At 41.4% G+C, this 22335-nt stretch overlaps 1 protein-coding gene across 1 annotated transcript; it reads left to right on the top strand.

Annotated features, from left to right (window-relative positions):
• Positions 1–4781: 4781 nt before the first annotated feature.
• LOC107062869 (uncharacterized) lies at positions 4782–5147 on the top strand. Its single transcript, XM_015314047.1, has one exon. The coding sequence runs from the start codon at positions 4782–4784 to the stop codon at positions 5145–5147; it is 366 nt and encodes a 121-aa protein (XP_015169533.1).
• Positions 5148–22335: the final 17188 nt, after the last annotated feature.

The following is a 22335-nucleotide window of genomic DNA, read 5'->3' as shown; positions in this document are numbered from 1 at the left end:
TTTTCTACCCTCAATCCCATTACTAGATGTTCCGGGATACGGGTTGGCTTGCCTACTGGTGGGTTATAGTAGGTGCCATCATGACTCGAGGAATCGGGTCGTGACAAGTTGGTATCAGAGCCCCAGGTTCACCGGTCTCACTTGTACAGAGCTAACGTCTAGTAGAGTCCTAAGAATTGGTGCGGAGACGTCTGTGACTTATCTTTGAGAGGCTACAGAATGTCTTTAGGAAGATTCCTTATTTTGTATCCATTTCGTGCATCGTATGTCTAAATTGGTTTCATGGAATCTCATTTGTTTCACTCTTTCATAGGATGGCTCGCACGCGTGTCGAACCGGTTGGGAGTAATGCACCCGGGTCCGCGAATAGAGCTCCTGCTAGGGGTAGAGGCCGACTTAGAGTTCGAGGCAGAGCTCCAACATCATCCCGAGATAGAGAGAGGACTTCAGAGCCGAAGATGGAGCCTCTGGTAGATCATGTTCCTCCTCAGCCGGTGGGACCGGGACCAGCCCAGCCACCACCCGCACCAGCCGCCGCTATTGACCTACATGCGATGCTCACCAAGATTTTAGCAACCATAGGGGGTATACAACATTAGGCTCCAGCCCTACCTCCAGTTCCGGCACCGCAGTGTCAGCGTTCCCCAGCGACTCCAGAGGTTCAGCAGCCACCGGCACCAGCCGGATGTTTTAGATGGGGTCATGCCACTACGAGAGAAGAATATGCTCGGGGTGTTTTATGAGATTGTTACCGTCGAGGTTTTCTAGGGCTGTTGGAGAGGATTCCCATAAGTTCCTTACTACTTGCCGAGAGCGGCTAGATACTTTGGGTCTGGTAGAGGCGATACGGGCCGACTTCACCGCTTATTAGCTAGATAGGCCTGCCGACAGTGGAGGCGTTCTTACTTGGAGACCAGGCTAGTTGGGTCCCACCGGTATCTTGGGTAGATTTCTTTGAGGCATTCTTGGCTCGGTTTATCCTGCGAAGCGTTAGAGATCGGCTTCGTGATGAGTTTTTGAGGTTGGAGCAGGGCTCCATGACTGTGTCTAAGTATTAGTCCAGATTCCATGAGGTCTCCAGTCATGCTACTATGATTTTACCGGCGGAGGAGGAGAGGGTTCGATGTTTTGTTAGAGGATTGAGGTTGCAGCTGTGCATGGAGACTCAGTCCATGGTTTTAGCGGACCGTTCCTTTCTCGATGTTATGGACCACGCTCGCACACTTGAGCAGCTCCATCGCGAGGCCCAAGGAGGCAGCGACAAGAAGGCCAGACAGGATGATAGTCACAGTGGGCCCCGTTTCAGGCCTACAGACTCACATGACAGGCCCCACCAGAGGTTCCAGCAGGGTTAGTCCAGTCACCCGTTCCAGACATCGCTTTATTCTTTAGAGGGTAACCAACACCGTCAGGGTGGCTCTAGTGCCGGTCTGAGTCAGGGCTGAGGTGGTACTCAGTTGGGTTCTTCAGGCTGGGGTGGCTGGCCTCTAGTTGCGATCATACCACCACAGGGTTGTTATGACTACAGAGAGATCAATCATTGCTCCAGAGAGTGTCCTCTTTGTAGGTTAGCTACACCAACTCCACATCAAGCTAGACCCGCAGCACCTCCAGCTAGAGGAATCAGGATCAGGACCTCCGGGGTGATCATCAGGGTTTACGGGGAGGTCCTCGAGGAGGCAGGACAGGTGGCAGAGTTTATGCACGGGGTAGAGTCACCTAGGGTCACTTTTATGTAGCTCCAGCTAGAGTAGAGGCCGAAGCTTCAGACGATGTGATTACAAGTACGATACTTTTATGTAATCAGCCCGCCTTAACTTTATTTGATCCAGGCTCCACTTATTATTATGTGTCTGTTTATTGCGCTCCTTGATTGAGTATGAGCCCTGAGCCCTTAGTAGTGTCGTTACGTGTTTCGACCCCGGTAGGTGATTCTTTAGTAGTGGATTAGATCTTTAGATCTTGTTTGGTGACTATTCAGGGGCGAGATACTCGGGCTAATCTTATTTTACTTGATATGTTGGATTTCGACATGATTCTGGGCATGGACTGGTTATCCCCTCACCGAGCGGTTTTGGTTTGCTATGCCAAGACCATTACCTTAGCCATGCTTGGTATTCCATCGGTTGTGTGGCAGGGCTCTTGTAGTCGCACACCGGTTGGGGTGATTTCTTTATTTAGGCTCGGAGGTTAGTGGCTAGCGGATGTTTGGCTTACTTGGCTTATGTTAGAGATGTTAGTAGGGAGGGCCCTACGGTTGATTCAGTGCCTGTAGTCTGAGAGTTTGCTAATGTGTTTCCTGCCGCCTACCCCCACATCGTGATATTGATTTCGCCATTGACTTAGAGCCAGTTACTCCTCTTATTTCTATCTCATCGTACCATATGACCCTCGCAGAGCTGAAGGAGCTTAGTGTTCAGCTTCAAGATATCTTGGGCAAGGGATTCATTCGGCCTAGTGTATCGCCTTGGGGTGCCCCAATCCTGTTTGTGAAGAACAAGAATGGTACTATGCAGATGTATATTAATTACATGCAGCTGAACAAGGTGACGGTGAAGAACTGTTACCCCATGCCTTGTATTGATGACCTATTTGACCAGCTTCACGGTGCCGAGGTTTTTTCTAAGATCGTTCTGAGATCCGGTTACCACCAGTTGAGGATTAGGGCAGCAGACATCCCTAAGACCGCATTTAGGACTCGTTACGGCCAATATGAGTTCCTAGTGATGTCTTTTGGGTTGACTAATGCCCCTGCTGTCTTCATGGACTTGATGACTTGTGTATTTAGGTCGTACCTTAACTCTTTTGTTATAGCTTTATCGACGATATTGGTATACTCGTGGAGCCGGAGTGAGCATGAGCACCATTTGAGGATAGTTCTCCAGACTTTGAGAGATCATCGACTTTATGCCAAGATTTCAAAGTGCAAGTTTTGGCTTGAGTCTGTAGCATTCTTAAGGCACGTGGTCTCCAAGGATGGCATTATGGCGGATCCAGTGAAGATTGAGGCTATCCGTGACTGGCCAGGCCCACCTCTGTGACTAATATTCGTTGTTTCGTTGAATTGGCAGGGTACTACAGGCGTTTTGTTGAGGGATTTTCTACTATAGCGGCACCTTTGACTCAGTTGACTCGCCAGGATATTCCCTTTGAGTGGTAGGAGGAGTGTGAGAGGAGCTTTCTGAGGCTCAAGGAATTGCTTACCACCGCTATTATATTGACTCTTCCAGTTGAGGCGCGAGGCATTCACGGTTTATTGTGATGTATCCGGCGTCGGTTCGGGTTGTGTTTGATGCAGCAGGGCCGGGTTATTGCTTATGCATCGAGACATCTTAAGTTTCATGAGTGCAACTACCCCACTCATGACTTAGAGTTGTCGGCGGTAGTTTTTGCGCTTAAGATTTGGAGGCACTACCTATATGGAGTGCGTTGTGAGATCTACACTTACCATCGGAGCCTTCAATACAGTATTAGCCAGAGGGATCTTAATTCGAGGCAACATTGTTGGATTGAGCTCCTGAAGGACTATGATCTCTCTATTCTCTACCACCTGGGCAAGGCGAATGTAGTAGCGGACGCCTTGAGCCGGAAGGCAGTTAGTATGGGTAGTCTAGCCTTTATTTCTGTTTCAGAGTGGCCTTTGGCTTTGGACATCCAGTCCTTAGCCAACCAGATGATCCGACTTGATCTTTCAGATGGGTGTTAGCTCATGTGGGGGTTCAGTCATCTTTGTTAGATCAGATCTGTGGCTGACAGTTCGAGGATGAGTCTTTGGTGTCACTCAGAGATAGAGTATAGGCAGGCGATGCTGGGCTGACTACTTTAGATTCATATGGGGTGTTGAGGTTTGCTGGCCGATTGTGTGTTCCAAGAGTTGGGGGTTTGATTCAGTTGATCCTTAGCAAGGCCCATGATTCCATATATTCCATCCATCTGGGCACCGCTAAGATGTATCGTGACTTGAGGCAACATTACTGGTGGAGCGGTATGAGGAGAGATATCTCAAACTATGTGTCATGTTGCTTGTGTTGCCAGCAGGTGATGGCCGAGCATTTGAGGCCTGGTGGTGAGTTTCAGAAATTACCCATTCCGGAGTGGAAGTGGGAGCGTATCACCATAGACTTCGTTGTGGGTTTGCCTAGGACTTCCAGGGGTGTTGACAACATTTGGGTCATCGTGGATCGATTAACCAAGTCAGCACACTTCCTCCCCATTCATACTTCCTTTAGTGTTGAGAGATTGGCTCGTATCTACATTCGGGAGGTGGTTAGTCTTCATGGTGTGCCTGTTTTCATCATTTCAGACCGAGGTTCCCAGTTTAATTCCAGCTTTTGAAGGGTCTTTCAAGAGGAGTTGGGCACCCGTGTCGACCTTAGCACAACATTTCATCCGCAGACTAATGGCCAGTCTGAGTACACTATTCAGGTCCTTGAGGATATGTTGTGGGCCTGCGTCATGGACTTTGGAGGTTAGTGGGACTAGTGTTTTCCTTTGGCGGATTTTGCGTACAACAACAACTACCACTCTAGTATTCAGATGGACCCGTTCGAGGACTTATATGGTAGGCGTTGTCGCTCTCTGGTTGGTTGGTTTGAGTCTATGGAGCCTAGGCCACGCGACACAGACTTGCTTCAGGAGGTCTTAGATCATGTGAGGGTGATTCAGGATAGGCTCAGGACAGCTCAGAGTAGACACTAGAGTTACGCAGATCATAGTCGTCGGCCGTTGAGATTGCCGTTGGTGATAGATTATTCCTTCGAGTATTGCCTATGAAGAGCGTGATGAGAATTGGGAGGCGGGGCAAGCTTAGCCCCAGATATATCGGGCTTTTTGAGATTTTAAGGGCAGTTGGTGAGGTTGCCTATGAGTTAGCTTTGCCTCCAGCATTCTTACCTATCCATCTGGTATTCAATGTTTTGATACTGCGTCGGTATGTTCCAGACGAGTCCCATGTGCTCCAGTATGATGCGGTTGAGTTAGATGATCATCTGACTTATATTGATGAGACAGTTTCCATCTTAAATAGAGTTGTGAGGCAGTTGCGATCCACAACCACACCTGTGGTTAAAGTCTGTTGGAGGCATCGTCCAGTCGAGGAGGCCACTTCAAAGACCGAATGTGTCATATTCTGGAAACTAGTAGACTAAACTAGAGCCTTACGTAAAGGTTAGAGTAGTAAATAACTGATTAACATTTCAAAGACACCTTATCCAGTTCTAAGTGTCAACGAACGTAAATCAATATAAACCCAACTAAATGAGTTGGGGTTGATCCCACAGAGAGTAGCTTTCTTTTGAATTCGAATATGAAATTATGACGGTGACCTTTGCAGCTGAACAAACAAAACTCTTAGGAATCTTTAAGTCAAACTCAAAGATGTCGTTACCAATCCAAACGAACAGTTGTCAAACTACCAAACCACTTCAACAATCAACAAGGAACAATAAAATAAAGAGATAACGCTTGGGGGATCGACTAACCAACTGCATAGTTCAATTCAATAGGTGTACATCATTACCAACAATGTTAATTCATCATGGGTAGAATGGACTATAGGTAAGGCACTTTTTTCTCGAACAATTACCTTATTTCCACTTAGTTCTCTCGAACCTCAGCACTATCCATAAGAAGACCAGGCCACATTCTCATCAAATCTACTCTTCCGAGCTAGATACAAATGTTGAATCTCAAGTTTCACTTTCTCAAGCTAAAATTGCCATGACTCACTAACTATGGATGCCAAATTACTACCTTAGCTCTATACTTCTCTCTCGAGCAAGCATAAAACTTTGAAGTGTATTAAACTAAACATGCAATATTGGAGTTAAACCACAGTAATAATTAAGACCCACTTCAAATTAACACCAAAATTCACTAATTAATAACACCCATTAAGTCAAACGCAACAATTGGTCACATTGTCAAACCCCCAAAGTTAGGGTTTTAGCCAATCATAGTAAAAAGATGAAATTCAATACCTTCCGCATTTTCCATAGCTGGGTAAATGAAATTTGAAAGTCAAAAGTGAATAATATCTTCTCTATTACAAAACTCAATTGAAAAACCTTGCTAAAATTACTTGAAATCAACAATAGATGTGTTTTTTGCTCTCTATATTTTGTTCCTCACAATTTCTGAATGTTTTCTCTCTCTTCCAAAAATCAATTTATACAAATATGAGGTGTGGCTCTTTGGGGCCAATTGGCGCAGAAAGTCGAGCTTCGTCGACCATTTAACGACTCACCGATCGTCCTTTCGTCTCGCCTTCTCTCTTCACACCTTCCTCGTCCAACCATTGTAATTTTAGGCGATCCAGATAGGGATCGCCATTTCATTCCGCGATGCGCCCTTTTGTCTTTTAGCTCTCCCATCAGCATTTATCTAGATCTCCATCAGTACCTTTAGCGACATGGTCGTTCTTCGCCGATGTAGTCAGCGTCACGCTGAATGGAAATGCTATTCGCCAAAGTTCCTACTATTTTAGGCTCAGTGTTCTGCAAATTTAGGCGATAGAGGAGCAACTTGGCGATCCACCGAGTTATCTTGGCGATCATCAGGCTTGTTTTTCCTCTCTCTTTTTCAGCTTATGTTGCCCTTGTTGCCCATTTATGACCTAGCTTTGTTCCTCAATCCATATATCTGAAAATCAAGGATTTATCATCAGTTATTGGCACAAATTAAGCATTTGAGGACACTAAATCTATGTAAACAAAGCCCTTAATGAGTCTAAATTTCAGACTCATCAACACCCCCAACTTAAACTTTTGTTTGTACTCAACTAAACTCAAGTTCAGCCATTCAAAAAGGATGTCTCAAACAGTGCTACATAAGACTCAATCATGAATGCAGACAACAAGACTCAACTTACTCATGCAAGGATCAATTGTGCATTCAAAGATTCAAATTGTGACTCACCATTATCAAAGATGCTCAAGTTCACAATACTTGCTTCAAATGCAAGTTCAAGCTCAACAAAGGTACTCAACTGCCCTCACACAAAGATGATTCCACATTCAAACACTAGCCTTCAACAATTCATAGCTCTGGAATCACACACGACTCTCACACTCACAAAGATAAACACATGCATGACTTCACCCATAGGTTTGCCCTTATTTTCCAATCAACATTCGTTTCAGCTCACTCAAGATCAAAAAGGTCTTTTCAAGGCTTGTAACGGGGCTGATTGTAAATGTATGATTATTTAGGCTCAGTGGCTGCTATCCTCATGAAATGCAGTCTGAACATCACTTTTCTTTTTTTTTCTTTAGCAGTTTTACTCATGCTCCAAATTCACCCCATTATTCAATTTTCTGGACACCCCATTTCTTTTGAAACTTTCAAAAATTTATTTCACAACTTTTTAATTCTTTTTGTTTTTCTTTCTCTCTCTCTCTTCCTTCTTTTTTTTATATGGAGGGGTTCCATCTTTTTCAAGACTATGGTTCAAAAGGGAATTCTTCACATTTCTTGATTTACCTTCTCTTTTCACCATACCCCAATTCAGGCTTTTGGCCTAAGTTGACTATTCAAACAAACCACACTTCATGAGGATTATGGGTGAATGGATCAAGAGGGGTCACATTTGTTCAAGTTTCTTCCAAGAAAAAGGATAAGGCTCAAAGAGGTTCAAGCAAGGTTCACACATCTCACAAGGTCGGCCACAAAAGTGGTATATTGTCAAATTGTTTCACTCTTCAAAATTGTTACCTAAGATCATACAAAAGCTTGCATCACTTAGTCAACCGGACCAACGGGGAAAATTCTAGGAGTCATCACAGGGTTCAAAGTTAGCTCATCACACAAGGCATTGGCACCAATATCAAGCGAGACTCCACACTTTTGCTAGTGTGCAATATTCATCACAAGAGACTCGTTCGATAATCGACTAGTCACAGGCCAACTTTATTTGGCCTCATCGTACCCACACATTCATTTTTGTTCGATTAAGAGCACTATTAAAGTCATCGTTATTGATCATAATCGATACTCAAATAATTTTTTCGAACAAGCAAGGGACTCAATGACCAAACACCTACCCCCACTAAAAGCATCCAGCATTGTCCCCAATGTGAGTAGAGAACAGACAATAACAAAAAAAAATAAAAAATAAAGATAAACTACTTGTATGTAAACATGCAGAGTAAGGTGAAAAGGAATCTTCACTAGGCGCCCATTTGGCAAAAACTTGTAATAGTCGCCGAACTGCTTGGTGATTCGCCCAATGGTCTGGATATCACCGATATTTTCAGTATGCAACCCATTCATGAAAGAGGCGAAAAGGTGGAATAGAAGGAGTTCTCCGAATAGGTCAGCGCCTCACATAATGGACTTGCCATCTCGCCAAAAGATCCATTGGGTCAGGCTATTAGAGCTAGAACAGAAGGGCGAGGAAAGTCGGGTCGCCCAATCACTTCGGTGTGTCGCCGAGTGATGAAGTTCCCCGCCTAATGTTCCAGTATCTCAGCCCCATTTTCAAGTTCCAGAAGGTGAATTATGTCGGACTCGCCAAACAGCTTCGGCGATCCGTCTATGGAATTTTCACCTCGCACAATTGCTTGCACCTGCACAGTCAACGCACATTATTTGAAACACTAACACTTGGGTTTCCTCCAAAGAAGCGCCTTATTTAACATCGTGGCACGACGTGGAAATTCTCTCAAGCATCTTCCAGATACACCACTTCAATCAGAGAAATCTCCTGGCATTCGCCAAAGTACAACTTCAAACGTTGCCTGTTCACTTTGAATGCAGGTTCCTCTTTACCTTTGACTTCAATGGCACCATTTTTGAACACCCGTGTTACTCTAAATGGACCTGACCATTTGGATTTGAGCTTTCCTAAAGAGAGTCTGAGTCAAGAATTATATAGTAACACCCAATCTCCCACTCGGAACTCCCTCTTAAGAATTCTAGAATCATGCCACTTCTTCATCTTTTCCTTGTAGAGAGTTGAACTTTTATAAGCCCTGAACCTGAATTCGTCCAATTCATTTAGCTGATCTACCTTTATTTTGAAGTCTTTGCCCAATCCAGATTTAGAGCCTTCAATGCCCATAATGCTTTGTGATCCAATTCAACCGGTAAATGGCAAGATTTTCCGTAGACTAGCTGATACGGAGACATACCAATTTGTGTTTTGTAGGAGGTGTGATACACCCAGAGAGCATCATCAAGATTTCGAGACCATTCAGTTCTATTTGCATTTACTGTCCTGGCCAAGATACTCTTGATCTCCCGATTCGACACTTCCACTTCGCCACTTGTTTAGGGATGATATGGAGTTGCTACTTTATGTTTCACGCCATATTTGCTCAATGCGGATGCCAAACACTTGTTGCAAAAATGGGATCCCCCATCACTAATAATAGCCCGAGGAGTACCAAATCTGGCAAAGATGTAGCGTTTTAAGAATTGAACAACTCTTCTCCCTTCATTGTTTGGTAGTGCGACAGCCTCCACCCATTTAGAAACATAATCTACTGCCACCAAAATGTACTTATTGCCAAACGAGCTCACAAATGGACCCATGAAATCTATTCCCCAAACATCAAATAACTCAACCACCAAAATATGCGTGAGAGGCAACTCATGTTTTTTAGACACTCCACCTTGTTTCTGACATTGAGTGCACTTCTTAAAAAACTAATGAGCATCTTTGTAAGGGCACGGCCAATAGTAACCACTTTGAAGAACTTTAGCAGTTGTACGCACCCCACCATGATGACCCCCAGCCTGTGAAGCATGACAAGCATGGAGAATTTCATTGAATTCTTCCTCCGGCACACATCTCCTAATGATATGATTTGAAGACTCTCTGAATAAATATGGTTCATCCCAAAAGTACTTCTTTACGTCGAACAAGAACCTCTTTTGTTGATAGAATTTCAGTTCGTCCGGCATTAATTCACACACCAGGTAATTAGCAAAGTCAGCATACCAAGGAGTTTGATGGAGAGTTACCGTGAATACCTGTTCATCGGGGAATGCATCATTTATGTCTACCTTGAGCTCATCATTCTCCTTGCCTTCTAACCTTGATAGGTGGTCAGTAACCTGGTTTTCACAACCTCTTCTATCCTTGACTTCAAATTCTAATTCTTGCAACAACAGTACCCACCATATTAGTCTTGGCTTGGCATCTGTCTTTGCCATCAAATAACGTAGAGCAACATGATCAGTGTGAACAACCACTTTAGTGCCTAGCAAGTATGCCTGCAATTTCTCAAACACATATACTACCACAAGTAATTCTTATTCTGTAACTATATAGTTACGTTGAGCACCGTTTAGAATTTTTCTTGCATTGTAAATGGGGTGAAATAGTTTGTTGCGTTTTTGCCCCAACACGACACCTAATGCCGTGTCACTTGCATCACACATCACTTCAAAGGGTTCTGACCAATCGGGACTAATGATAACCGGGGTGGAGATCAATTTTTCTTTCAGACTCTTGAAGGCCACCATGCACGCATCATCAAAGTTGAATTTCACCTCCTTCTCCAAAAGTTTACATAGACGGTGTGCAATTTTTGAGAATTCTTTGATGAACCTTCGGTAAAAGCCGATATGTTCCAAGAAACTACGAATACCATTCACCGAAATTGGTGGTGGTAACTTCTCAATCACTTCAATCTTTGCTTTATCAACCTCCAACCCTTTCTGTGACACTTTGTGACCAAGAACTATACCTTCCCTAACAATGAAATGGCATTTTCCCCCCAATTTAGGAGAAAATTTGTCTCCACACATCTTTGAAGAACTTGTCCCAAGTGTGCTAAACATGCTTCAAAAGTATCACCCACAACCAAGAAGTCATCCATGGAGATTTCCATTGAATCCTTCACCATGTTAGCAAAAATAGATAGCATGCAACGTTGAAAGTTGTCGGAGCATTACATAACCCGAAAGGCATCCGTTTGAAGGCAAAAGTTCCATATGGGCAGGTGAATGTGGTTTTCTCTTGGTCTTCCAGAGCAATGGAGATTTGATTATAATTGGAGTACCCATCCGAAAAGCAATACCATCCTCTCTTTGAAAGTCGATCAAGCATTTGATCCATGAAAGGCATGGGAAAGTGATCTTTGTCGGTTCACGAGTTTAACTTCCGGTAAACCATGCATACTCGCCATCTGGTCACCGGTCTCATAGACACAAGCTCCCCCATTTCATTTGGGACTACTGTGATGCCTCCCTTTTTCGGTACACATTGTACCGGACTTTCCCATTTGCTATCCGTAATAGGGTAGATCACACCTGCATCCAACCACTTTATTTATCTCCTTTTTTACCACCTCTTGCATCGATGGGTTCAATCTCCACTGATGTTCAACACTCGGTTTACATTCACTATCAATCTAAATTTTGTGAGCGCAAATGCCGGGAGAAATGCCCACTATGTCAGCGATAGTCCAACCTATAGCTTTGATATGTCTTCTCAACACCTCAAGGAGCAATTTTACTTGCCATTCAAGCAAATCAGCTGCAATGATTACAAGTAAGGTGTTATTTGCCCCCAAGAAAGCATATCGAAGATGGGAGGGAAGTACTTTCAACTTGAGCTTCGGTGGTTCCTCCGCTTATGGCTTTGCGGGAGGACTTTCTCAAATTTTAGATCAATGTCCAGCTTCAATGGAGTCTTTGAATATTCCCCCATGCCCGAAAGAGCAACTACTACCTCTTCGTAGCCTTGAACTTCGAACTCATCATATTTAGCAAGCACGACCTCAAGTGGTTCACTCATACACATCAAATGGCTCACACTAGCCACCGCCCCATCAATAACATCAATAGTAGAGACCACGTGAATATCGCTTGGATGTTTCATTGAATTACACATATTAAAGGTTACTTCATCTTAATTCAGCCGAAACTTTAATTCCCCACTTTCAACATCTACCAGCGCTCTCTCGGTTGCCAAGAATGGTCTTCCCAAAATGATGGGAATTTTCAACATCAATCTCGCAATTGAGAATGACCAAATCAGCCGAGAAAATGAATCGTCAACCTTTACCAAGATGTAATATAGTATCCCCATAGGGTGTTTAATTGATCGGTCTGCAATCAAGACTCTCATTGCTGTGGATTTCGGTTAACCCAACCCAAGTTGTTTATAGATTGCGTATGACATTAGGTTGATGCTTGCTCCTAAATCATATAGGGCCTTGGAAAATTGGAGCATGCCGATGGTGAACGCCCATGGATCTTCTTTCTTTTTAATCATCTCCTTAGTCATAAATGCACTACAACTATAAGAAACTTCGATCATTTCAAAGTCCAAGCTTTTTTTTTTTTTTGTGACTAACTCCTTCATAAACTTGGCATAACCCGACATCTCCAACAATACCTCAACTAGAGGGAGATTAATCGATAATGTCTTGAACACCGATAAAAACTTCTTGAACTTCTCATCCTCATTCTTCTTCTTGAGGCGTTGGGGAAATGGAGAAGGTATTTTGGGTAGAGGTTGCACCATTTTTGCGATTGGATTGATTTTTTCCACATCTTTTTATGACCCTTTGGCAATGCTTTGTTGGATGAGTATTTCTTCTTCCTCAATAACTTTGTATTCTTCATGAGCTTGAGCTTCATCATTGCCCGTCACATCACCTACTTCCACCTTTCCACTATGTGTAACCACATCTAGACCTCTATCACCATTTACACTCGTCATATTTGGCTCTAATTGTGCTGAATGTAAACTCAACTGACCTTCAAGTAGCTTGATTGCATCCGCATTAGAGTTCACTCTATTGTTCAATGATGAAAAATTGGCCTTCATCGCTTTTAACAAATCATCCGAACTTTCAACTTTGTCAAGGATGCGTGACAACAGATCATTCACCCGGGGACTACTTGCACTACCTTTCGACTTTGGGCTCTCACTTGATTGAGTGTGGTCTTCATCATGCTCATCCTCTCTTCTTCAATAATCACTTTCCTTGGCCCATTCTTGATAGTATCTTCTTTTCTCTTCCTCTTTGTGAAAGTTCCAACCTTTATTCCCACCTCGCTATAAATAGCGTGGGTGGAAACCTTTCTCGTATCTCTTAAAATTCCAACCTTGATTCTCCCCCGGCTTTGAATAACCCGAGGAAGAACCCTCCTCAACTCTAAACACTCCACTTGTTACCTTAGGCTTTTTCATATTCTCTAACACATGCTCTTGAAGTAGTTCCATTTGGGCTAACATCTTCTTGATGTTCTCATCCCTTCCTCTTTCCTTATCAAGTTTCTCTTGAGTCATTCAAAAACAAAAAGGCAAAACTTGATCTTCTTGAGTGTACCAAGCTTGATTTATTTACTTCATGTCATCAAGAAGAAATGAGGCCACCTCAAATGATTGCAACATTGTTCCCCCTCGAACCAATTGATCAGCCACTCATTTATTTACCGAATCAAGACTTCGATAAAAATATTGGAGTAGCAATCATTTGGTAGCCCGTGAGTTGGGCATTGAAGTAGGAGTTTCTTAAACCTCAACCACGTCTCATGGATAGGTTCACCTTCCAATCGCTTAAAACCTTGAATGTTATCTCTAAGTTTCATCATCCTCGACGGAGGAAAGAACCTAGTATTGAATGTCATGGCGAGCTCATCCCACGACATGATAAAATTCTTTGGTAACTCAGCCAACCATTTGCTTGCCTCCCCCGTCAAAGATAGTGGGAATAACCTGAGCCGGATTGACTCTTGTGACACATTCTTGAATGAAAACGAGCTGCAAATATCTACGAAATTCCTCACATACTTATGCGGATCTTCATGAATCAACCCTCCATAAAGTCCCTTCATTTGGAAGAGATGAAGAGTTATGCTCGTGACCTCAAATATCGCATTCTCATCAGTTAATGGTAGGCAAATTGCACCCATTTCACCCAATTAGGTTGGGTTGTACACACTATTAATATTATCGATACCATCTTGGTGACCTTCTTCGCTACCATTCACCTTTGCCTCACTCATTCTTACTTCTATTCAGCCCAAACAACACGAACACAATGCAGCCTAAATTGATTCAGCTACAGTCGACAAATTCACACGTTTAAATTTGACAAAGGAACTTTAAACAATGCTACTCCCCGGCAGCGGCGCCATTTTGATTAACGTTTCAAAGACACTCCATCCAGTTCTAAGTGTCAGCAATCGTAAATCAGTATAAACCCAACTAAATGAGTTGGGGTCGATCCCACAAAGAGTAGCTTTCTTTTGAATTTGAATATGAAATTATGACGGTGACCTTTGCAGCTGAACAAACAAAATGCTTAGGAATCTATAAGTCAAACTCAAAGACGTCGTTACCAATCCAAACAAACAGTTGTCAAACTACAAAACCACTTCAACAATCAACAAGGAACAATCAAATAAAGAGATAACGCTTGGGGAATTGACTAACCAACTGCAAAGTTCAATTCAACGAGTGTACATCATAACCAACAATGTTAATTCGTCATGGGTAGAATGGACTATAGGTAAGGCACTTTTATCTCAAACAATTACCTTATTTCCACTTAGTTTTCTTGAACCTCAGCACTATCCATAACAAGACCAGGCCACATTCTCATCCAATCTACTCTTTCGAGCTAGATACAAAGGCTGAATCTCAAATTGTACTTTCTCAAGCTTAAACTGTCATGATCCACTAACTATGGATGCCAAATTACTACCTTAGCTCTATACTTCTCTCTCGAGCAAGCATAAAACTCTGAAGTGTATTACACTAAACATGCAATATTAGAGTTAAATCACAGTAATAATTCAGAACCACGTCAAATTAACACCAAAATTCACTAATTAATAACACCCATTAAGTCAAACGCGACAATTGTTCACATTGTCAAACCCCCAAGGTTAGGTTTTTAGCCAATCATAGTAAAAAGACGAAATTCAATACCTGTCGCATTTTCCATAGCTGGGTAAATGAAATTCGAAAGTCAAAAGTGAATAATATCTTCTCTATTACAAAACCTAATTGGAAAACCTTGCTAAAATTACTTGAAATCAACAATAGAAGTGTTTTTTGCTCTCTATCTTTTGTTCCTCCCAATTTCTGAATGCTTTCTGTAACACCCCAGAAATTCTATGACTTAAGTTAGAGCCTCAACTTATGAATAATGACTTAAAAATAGTTAAAATGATGTTTCTAAACCTAAATTAATGCAATTGACTTGATTTGGAAGAGTAAAAATCTAAACGTCAAGAGACGACCACGACGTCCGAAAACTAGAGAAAAATGTGTTCTAGTGTGTCCTTAGATTTTGGGCAGGTTTGGGAGTGTCGTATGATGGTATAATCTTGTAAAAAGGTTTAAATTAGGTAAATATATGTTTATAGGGTCAAAAAGTTTGAATACGACTTCCCGGGGCCACACTGACGGACCCCGAGGAGGACCCCAACCTTGGCCAAGCAAAGTTGCCAAGGAAACTTGCAAATTGCACTTGGAGGGAATAGGTCCGCGTCGCGGACTAGCTCCCCCAAGGAGCAAAAATTTAGTTCGTGACACAGTCGTGTCGCGGACTCTACTGTCTCAAAATTTAATTCCAAAATATCATCAGGGAACAACTCCGCGTCGCAGACTTGTTCCGCGACGAAAATGCAGAAATTCAGAAATTGATTTTTACTTCATTAAAGAGTCCAACTAAGTGAGGGGTATTTAGGGTACTTTAGGGGACGTATATATAATGATTTTTAAGTCAATTTACCTCACTTTTATCACTCAAACACAAAACCCCAAAGATCAAAACCTAAAGTTCCTCCTTCTCTCTACTCTCTCTCTCCTCAAGAACTCCATTGAAGAAGATTGGAGCTTCAAGAAGAAGACCAAATCTCCAAGGTTTCAACTGAGATTTTCGTGGTTAATTCGTCAATAAGGTGTGGTTGCGTATCACTCTTGGGATTCCTTTCCCCAAGAGGCCCCTTCAAGATGAATTTCAAAATCTCCAATTTCTAGGTTTCAATCCAAAAATGTGGGTCTTCTTTCTAAAGTGAAATTGATGTTATAAACTGAATTTGATTGATGTTATATGAACAATTATGGATGAATTTATGTTGTATTGGTGGTTTCTTGAAGAATTCCCCATGAGACCCATGTTTCTCCTTTTTTTCCTAATTCTAACCCAAGTTTGTGTTGGATATTGATTGAAGGCTATGAATTTAATGAGATGTTAATATTTTAAGTGTTTTTAATGTATTAAAACACATTTTCAACTCATTATTTCTAAATCACAAAATAGAACCCACCTCTCTTCTCAAAAGTTCTCTCTCGAGAAACCTCAATTGGAGGTGAAGACTTCAAGCTCTCAAGTTCAAATCTTCAAGTTTTTCAAGGGATTTTCATGGATTTCTTCCATTATAGGTATGGTGGTCTTCATCCTTGACTTATTCTCTTTCAAGGAGCCAATTTCAAAAGTTTCAAGTCTCCAATGTTTACCCAAAAACCATAGATTTCAACCTATGCATGGGTTCCATTCTAAACATTTTCTAAATGCAATATTGCATTAAATTATGAATGAATTGTGGATTTAAAGGTGAATTAAGATGATTTATTCCTAGAACCCATGTTTTTCCCCAAATTCCTAAGTTGTGATTTGTGATTGGGATTGATTATGAAGTATGTGAATTGTTTATGTGTATATGGATATAGAATGTTGAAATTGTGTTATTACTCTTGCCTAATTGTATTGATCTAAGGTGTGTGGGTGAATGTGATCCATGGCCTTGAAGGGCAAGATATGAAGGTTAAGGTATGAGTATGATGTAAAGGATATGTATGTGAACTCAATGATAGTATGATGATCATGTTTAGAATGTAATTGTTTTATTGATTGTAAGCATATTCTCAATTAACACTCATCAATGATGATGATGGAATGTGAAGGGTTTCTTCTATGAATTGTATATGTTGAATTGGTAGGCTTATGCATCATTTTCTTGTATAAATGGAAGTAATGTGATTGTGATATCTTGAATTGGTAGGCTTAGGCATCCTTTCTTGTTTAATGAATGTATCTTGACTTAATGTCTTAATGTCTTGAATTGGTAGACCTAATGTTTGTAGCCTTTCATGAATGAATGAATGATGAAGTATTCTAAGATAAACCTTGGATCGGTGGACCTAGTGTTGGTGGACTTTCATGAGGAGTCTAGGAACTAATGTGATGTAAAACCTTGAAACGGTAGACCTAATGGTGGTGGCCCTTTATTGTGTGAAATGATGAACCTAGAAACAGTAGACCTCATAGTGGTGGCTCTTTCTAGGAAAGTCAATGAGTTGTTGATGAGTCAACAAATTGGACTCATTTACGACAATATTTGAATAGAATTAGTTTCCTCAAATGCTTCTTTTATCCCAATATCTGATAAAAGCTCTTAAGTTTCAGGTATTTGAAGTTTTAGTGGAAACATGGACACTTAGGCGCAAAAAGGAACAAAAGGGCTGAAAAGAACGAAGAAACTGAAGCCTGATCATCACCAAGCACACTTGGCGAATCACCAAAGGGACGTACTTTTCCCTTTGTTCAGTTACGGGGAGCCTTAAAGGAAGATGATCAAATCGGTGTTAAAAAAGAGCAGTTGACACGTCGCCGAACAGTTCCATGAAGCAGTACAGTATCGCCCAATGGTCCAAGACGCAGAGATGTTGTAGGCAAGCACAAAAGGCGATGAACCAGATGATGGGTGAATTGCCGAGTCGATCGGCGATTACCACTAACCTCGCCGAACGATCTGCTACATCACTATTTTCTGAAACTTATAAATACTAGCTCTCTATTAGTTTTTAGGGGAGTCGAACATTCTTAGGGTTTTTACTCTAGAATATTAGTTTTACATATTTTTCTCTCAAGTTTGTAAGGGTTTTTGGAAGACTTGAAGAAGAAGGATTTCATCTTCCCCAAATTGGAAGTGGATCTTCTTGATTCTTCTTCCTTTACTCAAATCAAGTCTTATTTCTCTATACCCATTTGATTTCAACATCTTTGAAGGTATAATTTCTTATTTCTTGATGTGTGGCTAAAAACCCCATTCTTGGGGTGTGATTTAGTAAATATGAGTTAATATTGTTGTTGGGTCTTGCTAGTTGATTGATTAAATGTATTTTAATGGTGATTTTACCTAGTAGTTGTGGTTTAATGTAATGGGTTTGTAGTTGCAAATACAAAACCACCCATGTGTTTTCGGCTTGCTCGAGAGAGAGGTCACGAAACCAATACCGCTAGACTAATGGCTTAAGGAGTTGGTTGACATGAGGTTCAGCCCGAAAGGATGAGCCCTAGTACCATAGCCTAACACCCAACTCGAGAGACGGAGTGGGGTAAGGCGTAGGCTGGCTTTGATGCGACAAATATGTGTCTGAGAGGAACCCATTTGAAACGGGGTAAGTTGCTCGAGAGAGAACTTATTTCCATTTAAAACTTAGGCTAATCACTATTACTCTATATATTTTCTATCGAAATCTTGTGCCCAACAATTTAGATTGATTTGTATTGCGGTCACACCCCAAGAATATCTTCTCATTCTTGATTTTATTGTTAATTTTACCATTTTTACTATACTTGTGACAAAACCCCCAAATCGATATTTGACACTTTTGTATCCCTATTGATTTATAATGTTTTTACTCGTATATTTCTTTAGCTACGACAAATTAGAATGAAATTCTAATTATCTATGAATTTTCACTACCACTCCCTTGGGACACGACCACCCCAACTCTCAGTTAGGTTACTATATTATCGACGATCATAGACACTTGAATCAGAAGTTGTGTCATTGATTATGTAAGCATCAACTATCCTTAAATGTACCTTGAATCGGTAGACATCTCTAGGCTCATGACTCATGCTTAGCAGGTTGTGGGAGATAGGCAACTATGACTATTCTCAACAGAAATCGAGTGGTGGAAATCGCTCGCATATTCAGTAGAAGTCTTCAGCTCCAGCACCTTTATCAGCTAGTGTTCCGTCCTCCAAGTTCTGACAGGATCAGAAAGGTAGGGCATTAGGCTCTAAGTCTAAGGGGAGTATTTCAGGCACCAAAACCTACCCAACTTGTCCAAAGTGTGGTAAAAACCATTCGGGTGAGTGTCTTGCAGGAAAGGAAGGATGTTTTGGGTGTGGTCAGTCTGGTCACAGGTTGCGAGATTGTTCTTCTGCTAACTAGTGTCAAGGAGGAAATAATGATAGAACTCAGTCTATAACTTTAGTAGCACCACCAAGGTAACTCATCTAGTATAGGTGGCGGTCAACGCCAAAACAGGTTGTATGCACTTCAGGTTCGCCAGGATCACGAAAATTCTCCTGATGTAGTTACTGGTACGTTACGAGTTTTTAACTTAGATGTTTATGCTTTATTAAAACTAGAGCCTTGATAAAGATGAGAACTCTATCAAAGATGCTTCATCCAATACTAAGCATCTGCGATCATTCAATAGTAATATAACCTAACTAGTGAGTTGGAGTCGAGTCCTAAGGGAGTGGTCCGTACCAGAGAATCAATAGAAAAGCATAAACATGCTCAAGTCAATCATAGCAAAAAACATTTACAGAGAAAAACATGAAAAATTTAAGGTTGACACATGTGTCAAATATCAAAGGGGCTTGTAGTATACTAGCAACTAAAAACAACAAATTGTATGAAAACACGAATATGGAGACAGGATTCTTGGGATGGGATCGGATTATGGGCTAAGGTAAACAATTGGGTAATTGCAATAAATAGTAAACCGCTGCAAATTAGTGAATAAGCTAGACTTTAGTGGGGGTAAACTTTCTCTCGAACAATTTACCTCGAATCAAATTGGTTTCTCTAGAACACCAATAAGCCGCAATGAAGTACAACCTTCGCTTTAGTCCATTCACTATCTCGAGCTGAATGTGTGGAAAAGGGCTTAGGGTTAATTCTCTCGAGCTGAACCCATGACAGCCCAATACCCACAGACCATCGATTCAGAAATTTTGGTCATTTGTATCGTCTTTTTGCTTTTGCCTTCACCATCCTTGAGGTCCTGTAACTTTGGGCGATAAGGCATTGCATCGCGGAATTGTTTGGTGACTCGCCAACTGACCCTTTCTATCGCCGACTTGATTTTCTCCTTCAGGGCTTGGCACACTGGAACATTAGGCGAGACCAAGGCCATTCAGTGACTCAGCCAATTGCTTAGGCGATCCTCAGGCCTTCTTTTCTTCGTTCTTTCAACTGCCTTGTTCCTTTTTGCTCAATAGTGTCCATGCTTTGTCCCTAAGTCCAAATACCTAAAATTCAAGGATTTACATCAGTTATTGAGACAAAATATGCATTCGAGGACACTAAATCTATTAAAATAAAACCCTAAATGAGTCCAAATTGTGGACTCATCAACACCCCCAACTTAAACTTTTGCTTGTCCTCAAGTAAAACTCAAGTTCAGTAGTTCAAAAAAGATGTCTTAAACAATGCTACACAAGATTCAATCATAAATGCACACAAAAAGACTCAACTTACTCATGCAAAGATCAATTGTGCACTCCAAGAGTCAAGATGTGACTCACCAATTTCAAAGAATCTCAAGCTCACAATACTTGCTTCAAATGCAAGTTCAAGCTCAACAAAGGTACTCAAATGTCCTTACACAAAAAATGATTTCAAATTCACACACAATGGTTCGTAATATAAAGCTCTGGAATCAACTGCAATGCTCACACTCACAAAGATGAACACAATGCATGACTTCACCCATAGGTTTGCCCGTATTTTCAGTCAACACTTGCCTCAGCTCACTCAAGATCGAAAAGGTCTTTTAAAGGCTTGTAATGGAGCTGAGTGCAAAAGTATGGTCATTTATGTTCAATGGTTATAGTCCTCATGAAATATGGTGTGAAAAAAACTTCCTTTCCTTTTCTTTATCATTTTTAATCGTGCTCACAAGTCATCCCATTATTCACTTTCCATGGATTATTAGAAACCCCACTTCTTTTTATATTTTCACACTTTATTCCACTAGTTTTTCTTTTTCATTCTTTTCTTCTTTTTCTTTTTTTTTTATATGGAGGGGTTACATTATCCTCTAAACATGGGTAAAAGGGGACTTTCTAACACCCGTTGATTTACTTTCTCTTTTCACCACACCCCCAACTTAGGATTTTGGCCTAAGTTGGCTACTCAAACAAACCACAAATCATGAGGATTATGGGTAATGGATCGATAAGACGTCATAATGTCATCAAGTTTCTTCTAAGAAAAGGTTAAGTCTCAAAGGGTGCTCAAGTGGGGTTCACACATTCACAAGGTAGGCCACAAAAGAGGTATAATGTCAAATTGGTTCACACTCTTCAAAGTTGCCGAAGATCATGTCAAGAGATTGCCTCACCTAGTCAACTGGACCAACGGGGTAAATTCTAGGTGTCATCACACATGGTTCAGGGTAAGCTCATTATACAAGGCATTGACACCATAATCAAATAAGACTCCACACTTTCGCTGGTGTGCATTGTTCATCATAGGAGAATCAATTCGATGCTTGGCTAGTCACGACGAGATGCAAAGAGTTCACATATTGTCTATGCAACTTCATTTGGCCTTATCGTAGCTGTACATTCATTTTTGTTCAATTATGAGCACTATTCAAGTCATCAGTATTGATCAAAACCGATACTCAAATTTGCAAAAGAACAGCCACATTCAACCCAAACAAGAGGTGGCAAAAATGTTTTTTCTGAAGGGTCAAAAATCATTTATAATTAAAAACACGGAGCCACAAACTCAAACCTTCGACAAAAAGCAGTGTTAAACACAAATTCAACTCAAAACCCAAATATATAAACAAAACAAGAATCACAAAATGTCACAAAAAAGGTGGGCCTCACCCCACCACAAATAAAAGCATTTGTCCTCAAATGCAAATTTTTTTATCTTAAAGTCAAAATAAAAGTAAGACAAAGAGGGAGGTAAGGATGGGATCATGTTTACACAGTTGCTCCATCTGTCTAGGCATCAGTGACCAGTGCATCAGTCTGGTCTTGGGCCTCAGTACCAGGAGTCGCCTCAGAAGGAATAGCAGTACCAAACCCACTAGGAGCTGCCATGGATGTCTCAGTCAGCGATGTCTGGATCACTGACTGCATAATCATCTCCTCAAGATCTTACAAGTCTCCATATATTCTCTCCTCCTGTATCTCTATCTGCTCCTCGTCGGTCTCAGCATCAGACTCATTAATTGCTGCCTCATCCCTGGGTACATCTCCGGTGGTAGCCGGAGGAATCTCTGAAGTCTCAGGAGCGTCCAAATCATCTGCAGCCTCTAGTAATGAAGTGAAGTTGGTATATTTCAGATAGTCTACGTCCTTCCTCAAGTCTGCTACC

The sequence above is a fragment of the Solanum tuberosum genome, unplaced genomic scaffold, assembly GCF_000226075.1.
Source record: "Solanum tuberosum cultivar DM 1-3 516 R44 unplaced genomic scaffold, SolTub_3.0 scf00270, whole genome shotgun sequence".
In the NCBI taxonomy this organism is placed as follows: domain Eukaryota; kingdom Viridiplantae; phylum Streptophyta; class Magnoliopsida; order Solanales; family Solanaceae; genus Solanum; species Solanum tuberosum.
This window is presented reverse-complemented; position numbering and strand designations above follow the sequence as displayed.